Raw genomic sequence first — 13,201 nt, 5'->3', positions numbered from 1 at the left:
ATGCACGACCACTTCCTGAAGCTCAGCTCCACCTTGCTCTCGCTCAGACACTACCCAGACAGGACTGCACAGGTTCCTGAACAGGGCAAGTATGGTTGACTGAAAGCTCCTGCTGCTACCTAAAGCAGCCATATAAATGTACTCTACCTCTGTTGAATAAGTGTTGTTAAGTGTGTGGGCTGAGTGTTGTCTACATGTTTGGGAACAGTGTCTGGATATGAATGAGTTCTACCTGGATCTGATACCACAGAAGGAGACATGCAGAGTGGTGCTGCTCAGTGGGGGCTCAGGCTAGGGGGGTAGAGAGGATACTACAGCCAGGGTCCTCATCAGAGCCAAGGGTGGCTGGAGATGTGCCTGTGTGAAATCATCCAATGACTGGGGTAAGAGGGTTCAATGGATTTGGTCAATGGTACTATTAGGGCATTGAGTTTTCCACCAAAAACTGTGTTTTGTTCTGACCAGGAAATATTCTGGGTTCTAGATATAGGCTATAGAACCCGGAGTTGTTCCTGGTCAGGTTCTGTTCTCCTCCCAGGTGTCATACTGTATCACACAGTAACATCTGTTCCTGGTCAGGTTCTGTTCTCCTCCCAGGTGTCATGCTGTATCACACAGTAAGATCTGTGCCTGGGCGGGGAGCTGTGTTTGGTGGCCGCTCCTCCCCACTTAACCCAATCAGAACCCTCCTCAGAGTGACCGATGACAATGTAACCTGCCTGACCCCGTTGCCCCTGACGGCCAGGCATCAGTGAGGCTATCCTTGAAGAGAATGACGTGTAGTGGCAACCCGCCTCAACCAAGATGGAGGCACACTCTGACCATGGGTGAGTACTCTTAAACACTGATCTTAAAGGTCCAATGCAGCCATTTTTATCTCAATATCAAATCACTTCTGGGTAACCTTACTGTGACTGTTTTCAGTGAAAATGGTCAACAAAAATAGTTCCTTAGCAAAGAGCAATTTCTCAAGAAAGAATTTTGCTAGGAGTGGCCTGAGTGGGGAGGAGAAAACAGAAAACTAGCGATTATTGGCAGAGAGGTTTGGAACTCTCTTTCTTATTGGTCTATCAACTAATTTCGCCAGGCAGGCCAAAACACCATTCCACTAAACAGGCTGAAATTTCAGGCAGTCTTTTCAAACAGCTCTTACACTAAAAGGGCATTACCCACTGGCCACAGACGTCAATTCAATGTCTATTCCACATTGGTTCAACAGAATTTCATTGAAATGACGTGGAAACAACGTTGATTCAACCAGTGTGTGTTATTCTGACCTCATAGTGTGGATATATATATATATATATATATATATATATATATATAACACAGAAAATCATGTTTTTGTCTGCACTGAAAACAGCTTCTATCAGACTGTTAAATGGCCATCAGACTGTTAAATGGAAATCACAAGCCGGCTACCATCCGGTTATTCAACCCTGCACCTAAGAGGCTGCTGCCCTACATACATAGACGTGGAATTACTGGCCACTTTGATAATGGACCACTAGTCACTTTAATAATGTTTACATACTGTTTTACTCATCTCATATGTATATACTGTATTCTATTCTACTGTATTTTAGTCAATGCCACTCCGACATTGCTCGCCCTAATATTTATATATTTCTTAATTCTATTTTTTGACTTTTAGATGTGTGTGTATTGTTGTGAACTGTTAGATACTACTGCACTGTTGGACCTAGGAACACAAGCATTTCGCTACACCCGCAATAACATCCGCTAAATATGTGTATGTGACCAATAACATTTGATTTGATGTGCTTTGGTGTGCATATCAATGCAAACAGCATCTTTTCCCCCACTTCTATCGATAAAATAATTGTACAACGTCATACAAAAGTTTTACTGCGTGTGAACTTTTAAATGCATCCTGTCCTTAATAAATATAAGTCAGTTTTCAGCAGGAATCATGCCTCAACAGCCTTCTCCGACCTCTCAGAGGTCAGAACTTCCTGTTCGTGTTTGGAGGCAGAGGCAGAATTTTTGATGCCCACTTCCTTTGTCTTGATGGCCAGTGTTGGACTGAGGTGTTTTTAAAACTTTGCTGTTCATTATATTATTACCTCCTGCATTATCCAGCTGTGGGGAACATAGCCCGCCAACAACAAATAAATACAATACCCACAGAACTTTGACTATGTGTTTTTGCAGATTCCTATAGAGGGCTGAGCCTTGCTTCTCCCATTCAGTCTGTCCATATGAAGGAGGGGCAGTGATCTGTGGAGGTTTGGGTAAGAGAAGGCGTTCTACTGGGGGATACAGTCTTACTGAGGCCCACCACCACAGGCTTCTGCTGGGAGAGACTACACCTCCAACCCCCTCTAGTGTCCAGATGTGGAGCTTCAACAACTCAGATACAGGAAAACAGTCTAGTGGCTGACGTTTTCCATATTGTTTAACATCAAATCAAATCAAATTTTATTTGTCACATACACATGGTTAGCAGATGTTAATGCGAGTGTAGCGAAATGCTTGTGCTTCTAGTTCCGACAATGCAGTAATAACCAACAAGTAATCTAACTAACAATTCCAAAACTACTGTCTTATACACACAAGTGTAGGGGGATAAAGAATATGTACATAAAGATATATGAATGAGTGATGGTACAGAGCAGCATAGGCAAGATACAGTAGATGGTACCGAGTACAGTATATACATATGAGATGAGTATGTAAACAAAGTGGCATAGTTAAAGTGGCTAGTGATACATGTATTACATAAAGATGCAGTAGATGATATAGAGTACAGTATATATGTATACATATGAGATGAATAATGTAGGGTATGTAAACATTATATTAGGTAGCATTGTTTAAAGTGGCTAGTGATATATTTTACATCATTTCCCATCAATTCCCATTATTAAAGTGGCTGGAGTTGAGTCAGTGTGTTGGTAGCAGCCACTCAATGTTAGTGGTGGCTGTTTAACAGTCTGATGGCTTTGAGATAGAAGCTGTTTTTCAGTCTCTCGGTCCCAGCTTTGATGCACCTGTACTGACTTCGCCTTCTGGATGATAGCGGGGTGAACAGCCAGTGGCTTGGGTGGTTGTTGTCCTTGATGATCTTTATGGCCTTCCTGTAACATTGGGTGGTGTAGGTGTCCTGGAGGGCAGGTAGCTTGCCCCCGGTGATGCGTTGTGCAGACCTCACTACCCTCTGGAGAGCCTTACGGTTGTGGGTGGAGCAGTTGCCGTACCAGGCGGTGATACAGCCTGCCAGGATGCTCTCAATTGTGCATCTGTAGAAGTTTGTGAGTGCTTTTGGTGACAAGCCGAATTTCTTCAGCCTCCTAAGGTTGAAGAGGCGCTGCTGCGCCTTCTTCACGATGCTGTCTGTGTGGGTGGACCAATTCAGTTTGTCTGTGATGTGTATGCCGAGGAACTTAAAACTTACTACCCTCTCCACTACTGTTCCATCGATGTGGATAGGGGGTGTTCCCTCTGCTGTTTCCTGAAGTCCACAATCATCTCCTTAGTTTTGTTGATGTTGAGTGTGAGGTTATTTTCCTGACACCACACTCCGAGGGCCCTCACCTCCTCCCTGTAGGCCGTCTCGTCGTTGTTGGTAATCAAGCCTACCACTGTTGTGTCGTCCGCAAACTTGATGATTGAGTTGGAGGCGTGCGTGGCTAACGCAGTCGTAGGTGAACAGGGAGTACAGGAGAGGGTTCGGAACGCACCCTTGTGGGGCCCCAGTGTTGAGGATCTGCGGGGTGGAGATGTTGTTGCCTACCCTCACCAACTGGGGGCGGCTCGTCAGGAAGTCCAGTACCCAGTTGCACAGGGCGGGGTCAAGACCCAGGGTCTCGAGCTTGATGACGAGCTTGGAGGGTACTATGGTGTTAAATGCCGAGCTGTAGTCGATGAACAGCATTCTCACATAGGTATTCCTCTTGTCCAGATGGGTTAGGGCAGTGTGCAGTGTGGTTGAGATTGCATCGTCTGTGGACCTATTTGGGCGGGAAGCAAATTGGAGTGGGTCTAGGGTGTCAGGTAGGGTGGAGGTGATATGGTCCTTGACTAGAATCTCAAAGCACTTCATGATAACGGAACTGAGTGCTACGGGGAGGTAGTCGTTTAGCTCAGTTACCTTAGCTTTCTTGGGAACAGGAACCATGGTGGCCCTCTTGAAGCATGTGGGAACAGCAGACTGGGATAGGGATTGATTGAATATGTCCGTAAACACACCAGCCAGCTGGTCTGCGCATGCTCTGAGGGTGCGGCCTGCAGCCTTGCGAGGGTTAACACGTTTAAATGTTTTACTCACCTCGGCTGCAGTGAAGGAGAGGCCGCATGTTTTGGTTGCAGGCCGTGTCAGTGGTACTGTATTGTCCTCAAAGCGGGCAAAAAAGTTATTTAGTCTGCCTGGGAGCAAGACATCCTGGTCCGTGACGGGGCTGGTTTTCTTTTTGTAATCCGTGATTGACTGTAGACCCTGCCACATACCTCTTGTGTCTGAGCCGTTGAATTGAGATTCTACTTTGTCTCTATACTGACGCTTAGCTTGTTTGATTGCCTTGCGGAGGGTATAGCTACACTGTTTGTATTCGGTCATGTTTCCGGTCACCTTGCCCTGATTAAAAGCAGTGGTTCGAGCTTTGAGTTTCATGCGAATGCTGCCATCAATCCACGGTTTCTGGTTTGGGAATGTTTTAATCGTTGCTATGGGAACGACATCTTCAACGCACGTTCTAATGAACTCGCACACCGAATCAGCGTATTCGTCAATGTTGTTGTCTGACGCAATACGAAACATATCCCAGTCCAGTCCACGTGATGGAAGCAGTCTTGGAGTGTGGAATCAGATTGGTCGGACCAGCGTTGGACAGACCTCAGCGTGGGAGCTTCTTGTTTTAGTTTCTGTCTGTAGGCAGGGATCAACAAAATGGAGTCGTGGTCAGCTTTTCCGAAAGGAGGGCGGGGCAGGGCCTTATATGTGTCGCGGAAGTTAGAATAGCAATGATCCAAGGTTTGCCAGCCCTGGTTGCGCAATCGATATGCTGATACAATTTAGGGAGTCTTGTTTTCAGATTAGCCTTGTTAAAATCCCCAGCACAATGAATGCAGCCTCAGGATGTATGGATTCCAGTTTGCAAAGAGTCAAATAAAGTTCGTTCAGAGCCATCGATGTGTCTGCTTGGGGGGGAATATATACGGCTGTGATTATAATCGAAGAGAATTCCCTTGGTAGATAATGCGGTCGACATTTGATTGTGAGGAATTCTAATTCAGGTGAACAGAAGGACTTGAGTTCCTGTATGTTGTTGTGGCCACACCACGTCTCGTTAGCCATAAGGCATACGCCCCCGCCCCTATTCTTACCAGAAAGATGTTTGTTTCTGTCGGTGCGATGCGTGGAGAAACCAGCTGGCTGCACCAACTCCGATAGCGTCTCTCCAGTGAGCCATGTTTCCGTGAAGCAAAGAACGTTACAGTCTTTGATGTCCCTCTGGAATGCTACCCATGCTCGGATTTCATCAACCTTGTTGTCAAGAGACTGGACATTGGCGAGAAGTATACTAGGGAGTGGTGCACGATGTGCCCGTCTCCGGAGTCTGACCAGAAGACCGCTTCATTTCCCTCTTGTACGAAGTCGTTTTTTTGGGTCGCTGGCTGGGATCCATTCCGTTGTCCTGGGTGAAAGGCAGAACACAGGATCCGCTTTGAGAATGTCATATTCTTGGTCGTACTGATGGTGAGTTGACGCTGCTCTTATATTCAGTAGTTCTTCTCGACTGTATGTTATGAAACCTAAGATGACCTGGGGTACTAATGTAAGATATAACATGTAAAAAAAACTAAAAACTGCATCGTTTCCTAGGAACGCGAAGCAAGGCGGCCATCTCTGTCGGCGCCAATGTCCTGCGGGGATTAATCTATCCCTTAACTCATTGAGTGAGTTAAGAGATAGTTGTTACAAACAATGTAGTCCTCCTCTAAATGTGCCCAGGATATTGTGCTGCTAAGTCAAAGGGTTGTTCAAACACGGGCATTATCCTATGTTAGCTCCAGATATTCCCACAGTGTCCATGTGATTGGTGATTGGGATGATGTTGGTGTGCCAGGGGTTGCTGTTACAGATCTGACCAAAAGGGGCAGTGTGGAGCTCAGCCTGGACACTGAGTACCGTAGGCTTTGACCAGTTATATTACATCCATATATTCACTGTAGTGCACACAATGTCACAGACAACACAAACAAAATGGATTCAATGTACACACACACTGTACATTGAATACATTAAATACAAATTAAAAATGGATTCACTGAGTGCCAAATGTCATCTCTCTCTGCCCTACCCTACTAGTCTGCTGTACCCTGGCCTCTCATGCTGCACTCCTTCTGCTCGGCACTCCTTCTGCTCGGCCCTCCTTCTACTCGGCTCTTCTTCTGCTCGGCACTCCTTCTGCTCGGCACTCCTTCTGCTCGGCTCTTCTTCTCGGCACTCCTTCTGCTCTGCACTGCTTCTGCTCGGCACTCCTTCTGCTCGGCACTCTTTCTGCTCGGCACTCCTTCTGCTCGCCACTCCTTCTGCTCGGCTCTCCTGGGCGACTCTGACCAGTCGACAACGATGGCTCTGATTGGTGGGGAAGGAAACTGCTTCTCTGTTGTGACTCATCACAACCCTCACCCCATCACTGTAGACCTGAAACCTGTTCTATAACTATGAGACATGGTCGCTAGAATAATTCTTTGTGAGGACATTTTTGTAAAGTAACGACTTGGTAATGGAAAGCTGGGTAAATTTCTGGCACTGGAGCTGTTATGCATCATTAAGATATCTTGGCATCTGTCATGATGACATTGTCTTATTAGTTCACTTGATATTCCTTATAGCTTGAACCAAATTATTCAGTGGCTAAATTCCGCATGTAGAAGTTGATCTCCCTTTGGGCTGTATCAGTTCAGGGTCATACATTTTGGACAAAAGAATACACCTTCTACCTTCCGGCTTCACACATTCACTGACACAGACACACACAAAAACGCCAACATTTTCAGATCTGCTTACCAGCCAAGTTTTTATTTCAGGAGAGAGACCTCAGTAAAGTCACAATCAAAGGACTCAAAGTAATAGGATAGGCGTTATTCAAAATCAATAAATATTAGGGTTATTCAAAGTCCATATTATGCATATTATGTATGATAATAGTGAGGTTGGGTTTGAGGTTGAGGTTGGTGTTGAGGTTGGTGTTGTTGTGTGGTCAGGAGGATCACTCAGTGAAGCGTCTGAAGGACTGGACAGTGGGACTGACTGCACCCCAGTCCCCAGGCTTCCTGTACTCTCCCTTCTCCAGGAAGTACTGGCGTCCACGGTAGTTGGGGTGCTCGTAGAAGACCCACCAGCCATCCAGCACCTTGCAGGAGTACACCTCCCTCCAACGGTACTTCTCCAGGACTGAGGGGCAGTCCTCGGCGGCCTCGAAGGCCTGGCCCGCGAAGTCATCCTTCTCATACAGCTGCATCTTGTACTGGGTCCCACAGGACTGTGGGGGTGGTGGGGATGGGGGGGGGTGGTTGTAGTGGAGGTGGAGGCGAGGGGTTAGTGCAAGGGATTGGGAAAGAAGGGGGAGGGGATGTGGGGTAAGAGAAAGGGGGAAGGAGGGATATATAGGGAGATGAGATTCTTACTCAGCAACGTCTGGTTTATTTTGGGGGCTAGGATGTAAGGATAGCTAGTAACACACAAGGTTTGTAAAGTATTGTTGTGTGTTTGTCGATGTTCTGGTCGACCCAAAATGCATTTGTCTACCAACCCGTCACCAATCCAATGTTTTTATACTCTTGAGATTGGTCCGAAACTGAACGGACCATCAGGAGAAAAGAAACATATATTTTTAGAACATGCTGTATTTTCTTCACTGCTGTTGTTTGGGCCGTTTATGGCTTCCTGTGTTACAGAGAATATTTCCACCACCATATTCTGCACCATAGTTGGAAAATGGATTGATTCTACAGTAGAAGTGTAGGTCTGATTCTTCCTGCCAGCTCTAGGTCAGCCAATAGTGATCAGTGCCACAATCACTTGCTCAGTGCTATATGCTGGTATTGAACTCCTTTGACAAAGCCCTGGGTCCTGGGTGAACCGCCACTTTCACTGTTCTGTGCCTGGCCTCATTGGGATTGGGATGCCTAATATGCCCATCTGACGAACAGTCAGAAATGGTTTACGTGCATATACCTGTCTATACCACTTTTGCTATCACTATAATAGCTATTCTTGGTTTTTCTGTTGATCTATGAAATTACTACTACAATATATAGCCTACCCTGTGCATTGAAGGGAAGTGTACAGTGTTCTGTGCTCTAATTAAGCAATAAGGCCAGAGGGGATGTGGTATATTGGCCATATACCACGTACATCAGAGTTGTCTTATTGCTATTATAAACTGGTTACAAAGATAAATAGAACAGTAAACAATTTTTTTTGTGTCATCACTGTGGTATATTGTCTGATGTACACACGGCTGAAATTCTGTTTCAGCCAATCAGCATCCAGGACCCAAACGACCCGGTTTATAATACAACATACAACATACCCCATTCAGACAGCTCAGCATAGACCTAACAGACATACCCCATCTAGATACTGTTATTGAAGAAACATAATGATATCTCCTTTCGTTCACTATAATGCTCTAAGGACTGAGGCAGTGGCAGACTTACAAAGTGGATCATCTTGCAGGAGCTGAGGCGGTCATTGAGGCCCATCCAGCGCAGGTATTCCGGGTACTCTCCCCTGGTCAGAACATACTGGTAGCCCATGTAGTTGGGCCTCTCGTACACCACCCAGGCTCCACTCTCCACACGGATGGAGTTGCAGTGGCTCAGGTAGGAATGGAAGTCGGTGCAGTCGCTGTCACACTCATAACAACGGCCCTGGAAGTTCTTATCCTCGTAAAAGACAATCTGGACGAGAACAAAGGAGACCAGAGTGGAGTGAGTGGGTTGAACTTAGGTTCATACAGTATGCTTGATAAAAGCTTTGCACTGTAGGTACCTTTTCACACAATGAATTGCTTTTTCCAACCTACCAAAGAACAAGTCAATCACTCAACACATTCCTGATGCCTTTCTTTGCAGCTAGTGCTATTTCTAAAAGCCATAGACGTGGGTAAGCTCATCAGTTTGAGTTAGTCTTTCCATCACAGAATAACTCCAATGTAAATATTTTTGATGGCACTTGAATGCCAAATCGAAGACTGTATTTATAATAAAATGTGTATTTGAGACAGGCAGAGATTATGTCAAGTTCTGCAGGACACCAGTGCTGACAAGCTTTAACCAGCATTCTATCTCACAGACGGGATTGAGCTGTGCTGTCTGGCAATAGTGCCCTCCACTTGTATACCAGGCATCACACAGAAGACTATTACACTGGTATTATTACACTTACATTACAATTATACTATTACGTTGTTATTACTATGGCAATGGCCAGCAGGATAAATCAGCCAAGACAGAAAATATGAAAATGGGCCATCCCATAACTAAACCAAACACACCACAGAAAATCACTGCTATGCTACTGCCACCATACAATCACTATACTGCCCACTATACTGTATCATTAAAACTTGTTCTGATGGAGTCAGTGATTGCACAGAGCCAAGCGGCTATATCCGTTACTCACCCTGCCCATTTTGGACATTGTTTGTGGGCTAGGCTTGATAGATAGCGGTGGTCTGCTGGTCTCCCCGAAGTCTGGATGCCTCTGGTCCTGCCACCCACGCCCTTTTATACACCCAGCCTCACAGTTTTTTAAACAGTGAGTGGAACAATCGCTTTGTCATGAAAATGAGATCCAAAAATTGAGTCAGTGATTCTAGTGCTATTCAGTTTTTCCAGAAAAGTGAAGCGGGATTACGGCATAATGACAGCATGGTGAGAGTGCCCATTGACCCCCTCTCTGCTGGCTTGCTGAATTGCCCCCCAACTCATCTCGCCAAAACACACACCCTCCCTACACGCCACCCTGCCAGATTGCTCCCATCACCCCCACCCCAGCCTATGCCCAATGTGCCTACCACCTCAGGCCAAGAGTCTACCAAACGTGCCAAATTCTGCCCAGATGCAAAGATATTGTGTCCCCATTGTTTAAAGTGTCACAACTTCTCTTCGGGCGTATTCATGTCTTCAACTAAACACAAATGGGGGAAATATGTGTGTGGGTGAACTTGGAGGCATTCATTAGACATTTGAACTATGCAAGATCCATTACACTAGAATACAACCAAGAAGCATGAAAATCTGTCAAGCGTGCAGGCCAATCACTCTTCCCTTCCTCCTCTAGGGCCAATGAATGATTCGGAGGTGATTGTTCAACATCTGCTCCCCCATCTTAGCCAAAAATAGTTTCTCTATACAATTTGGCTGTGCTACAGCTAATTGTAATGGTTTGTGATTTGTCCAACAGTATAACTAAACATTAGCTGAGGTCGATATACAGGGTCTCTATGAAAGTACAATATTCAACAATAAAAGGCATGTCAAGGCAAAAATGAATAGTTTATTCATGACTAAAGAAAAAAGAGAACTAAACAAAATTGTGCTCTTAGAAAACATTGAAAATAATTTCCATTGTAACATGTAGGTAGGCCGACATAGTGCAATTTAATTGAAAGGCAAATCAAATCAATTTTTATTTGTCACATTCGCAGAATACAACAGACCTTACCGTGAAATGCTTACTTACAAGCCCTTAACCAACAACGCAGTTCAAGAAATAGAGTTAGGAAAATATTTGCTAAATAAACTAAAATCAAATATAAAATAAAAAGTAACCCAATAAGATGACATAACAATAAAGAGGCCATACACAGGGGAAGTCCCTGAGAACTAAACTACAGCAGCAAGGCAGAAGAACAATAATACAATCTCATCCATCCACACTGGCCGAAGAAGCAAAGCAAATGACTAATAAGGAAGAGAAATACCGGGTAACCTAGCAACATCAGCATTCTCTGGAGCATGCTAGGCTTATTTTAATAGTACACAGTAACGGAATATAACTTAATGGCCCATGTAACGGAATATAACTGCTCCCTCAAAGGCATCTTTCTCTTCTCACAACACTAATGTGTTCTGCCATCTTCTTCGAGGTGGCTATTATAGTCTACAGACCAAAGTCCCATCTGAGGGAGGTACTAGCCTGGTCCCAGATCGGTTTGTGCTCTTGCCAACCCCATTGCCAAAGTCAAACATTTTGAAACAGTTTGACATGACAATGAGTGATAAGGAGTTGACATGACAGCACAAACAGATTGGCACTCAGGTGCTAAAGGTATTACATTCCTTGGAATTTGGCACAGGCCTTTAAATTCATCACACCCTCTCTCCTACGCTACCAGAAAATACATACTAACAACTTAATATCATATGTATACATTAATACATCTTTCCCCTATACTGGAAGGTCAATCTCTGAATTTAACAGACAGTTAAATGATTCCCTATTATTTAATTGGTACAGTACCCATAGCAGAAGAACCAGACTCTAGGCAGATCTAACCTGAGTGGCTAACAATAGGTACCCTGTAGTCGTACCCCAAGTACTCTAGGACCACTGCCTGTGTCCTGATTTTCTACCATCCCCACCATTGTTAAATCCATGAGAGTGAGTGTGCAAGGGTAGAGAATCTGGACGCACCAGTCTCAACTAGATGAAGGAATGCAGCAGTGGGAGGGCGAGACAGGATACAGGGGACGAGAACAGAGCCAGAGGTGTATACCAGGCCACCCTTCTGCAGTCTAGTGATCCTCAGATCAGATCCAGGCCTGCCTGGAACTGTGGACAGCATGCAAACAAAGGGCTTAGTGCTACCAGTGGCTGTGAAGCAAACAGCTGACTGTGAGGCAAAAGCTTCTTTGTATGGGGATCTCCATCAACAAGAACCCAAAAAGTCAGCAAGGCAAAAGGTGTCCTCCCCACTGTCCATCTAGATGTCCCTTCCTGCCTAGTGTCATTTGGCCCGGCCTCCAGGCTGTCGCTGTGCGAGGCGTCCTGGAAAGGGATGCAGGGGGGGATAAGGCTGTCCAGCCCATGTCTGTGTCCCGACTCCAACAGCCAATCATGGAACTTCTGCTCCACCAGGGCCTGGAACTGACGCCACCGCTCTCTGAAAACAGACAACTTACTACAGGAACAAGACTCAGAAACATTAACAGACAACCAGAGTTCACTTTAAATGAGCACTTGGGCCCCTCAATTAGCTCCCCATTAAATCATTGCATTTATTTATAAATCATATTAGTGAACGCAACTGGGCCACTTGTTATGTAAATTAAGCAACACAATAGTCACAGACTTTTCGAGTGGCTGCATTATTTTCACATTGATGATAAATCTAAGCGGTAGAATGGCTGACTGGTAGTGTCTGTGTCTGCTCTGTCACTCACTTGTTCAGGTGGGCATCCTTCACAGTCTTCTGCCAGTCCTGTACACTCTTCTCCCTCTCCTCATGGGCCTTCTGGTACATCGATGGCAGTCCACCTGGCTCCTCATAAGTGTCCCCCTCCAACTCTAAAAACTCAGCGGGCGTCAGGAAACGGTAGGAGCCAGGGTCTGGGGTGGTGCCCTTCACACCCAGCAGTAAGGGCTGGTCCCAGGCGTTTGGCACCACAGCTAAACCCACACTTGCCATGTGATCCTCCAGGGAGGGGTAGTGTGTGGAAGGGCCCTGGGGTGAGAGCAGTGTTCCCGGGGAGGAGTATGGGCTGAGTGGGGCTGAGGGTGTGGATGGTACAGTAGGAGGAGGACCCTATGGCCAGCCACAAACACCACCCTGACGTTTAGGCTCACTGACCTAAAACACACACACCACTGTGAATGTCATCGCACCTGAGCTAATGGACATTGTTACAGTATAGCAATATTAAAGGAACTGCTACAAAACCAATAACTAGTGTACTGATTTTGTTGCTCTCGTTATGTCTAGGGGTCTTAAGCCCAGCTAAATGGTCTGTAACCTGATTTGATGTGTGCATAAACGTGGGAAGTAAGTGTGTGCAACTAGGTGTTAAATGTACTCACCCAGGAGACAGACACCTTACCTTTGGTCCAGGGCCACCTCCTTCTTGACCTCTTGGTAGGCCATTCCAAGCGGATTATTATTTGTTCAGATGATGAAACATAAATATGTACAAAAAATAAAATACAAAATACACATTCCCAACT

At 45.4% G+C, this 13,201-nt stretch overlaps 3 protein-coding genes across 3 annotated transcripts; 1 reads left to right on the top strand and 2 right to left on the bottom strand.

The window, feature by feature from the left end:
• Positions 1-6,688, top strand: lcmt2 (leucine carboxyl methyltransferase 2). The gene is given in 11 exon segments (XM_064944799.1): positions 1-72; positions 209-383; positions 598-705; positions 708-831; positions 1,946-2,051; positions 2,176-2,189; positions 2,191-2,257; positions 2,259-2,350; positions 6,031-6,166; positions 6,332-6,381; positions 6,574-6,688. Coding segments are annotated over 11 exon segments (1,059 nt in total).
• Positions 6,689-7,238: 550 nt separating this feature from the next.
• Positions 7,239-9,676, bottom strand: LOC135521158 (gamma-crystallin S-like). The gene is made up of 3 exons (XM_064947091.1): positions 9,659-9,676; positions 8,692-8,934; positions 7,239-7,511 (listed from the first exon to the last, which is right to left on the bottom strand). The coding sequence occupies exons 1-3, from the start codon at positions 9,674-9,676 to the stop codon at positions 7,239-7,241; spliced, it is 534 nt and encodes a 177-aa protein (XP_064803163.1).
• Positions 9,677-10,579: 903 nt separating this feature from the next.
• LOC135521157 (TBCC domain-containing protein 1-like) lies at positions 10,580-13,201 on the bottom strand. Its single transcript, XM_064947090.1, has 2 exons — positions 12,424-13,201; positions 10,580-12,143 (listed from the first exon to the last, which is right to left on the bottom strand). The coding sequence occupies exons 1-2, from the start codon at positions 12,666-12,668 to the stop codon at positions 11,786-11,788; spliced, it is 603 nt and encodes a 200-aa protein (XP_064803162.1). The 5' UTR covers positions 12,669-13,201; the 3' UTR covers positions 10,580-11,785.

The sequence above is a fragment of the Oncorhynchus masou genome, chromosome 29 (assembly GCF_036934945.1).
Source record: "Oncorhynchus masou masou isolate Uvic2021 chromosome 29, UVic_Omas_1.1, whole genome shotgun sequence".
NCBI lineage: Eukaryota > Metazoa > Chordata > Actinopteri > Salmoniformes > Salmonidae > Oncorhynchus > Oncorhynchus masou.
This window is presented reverse-complemented; position numbering and strand designations above follow the sequence as displayed.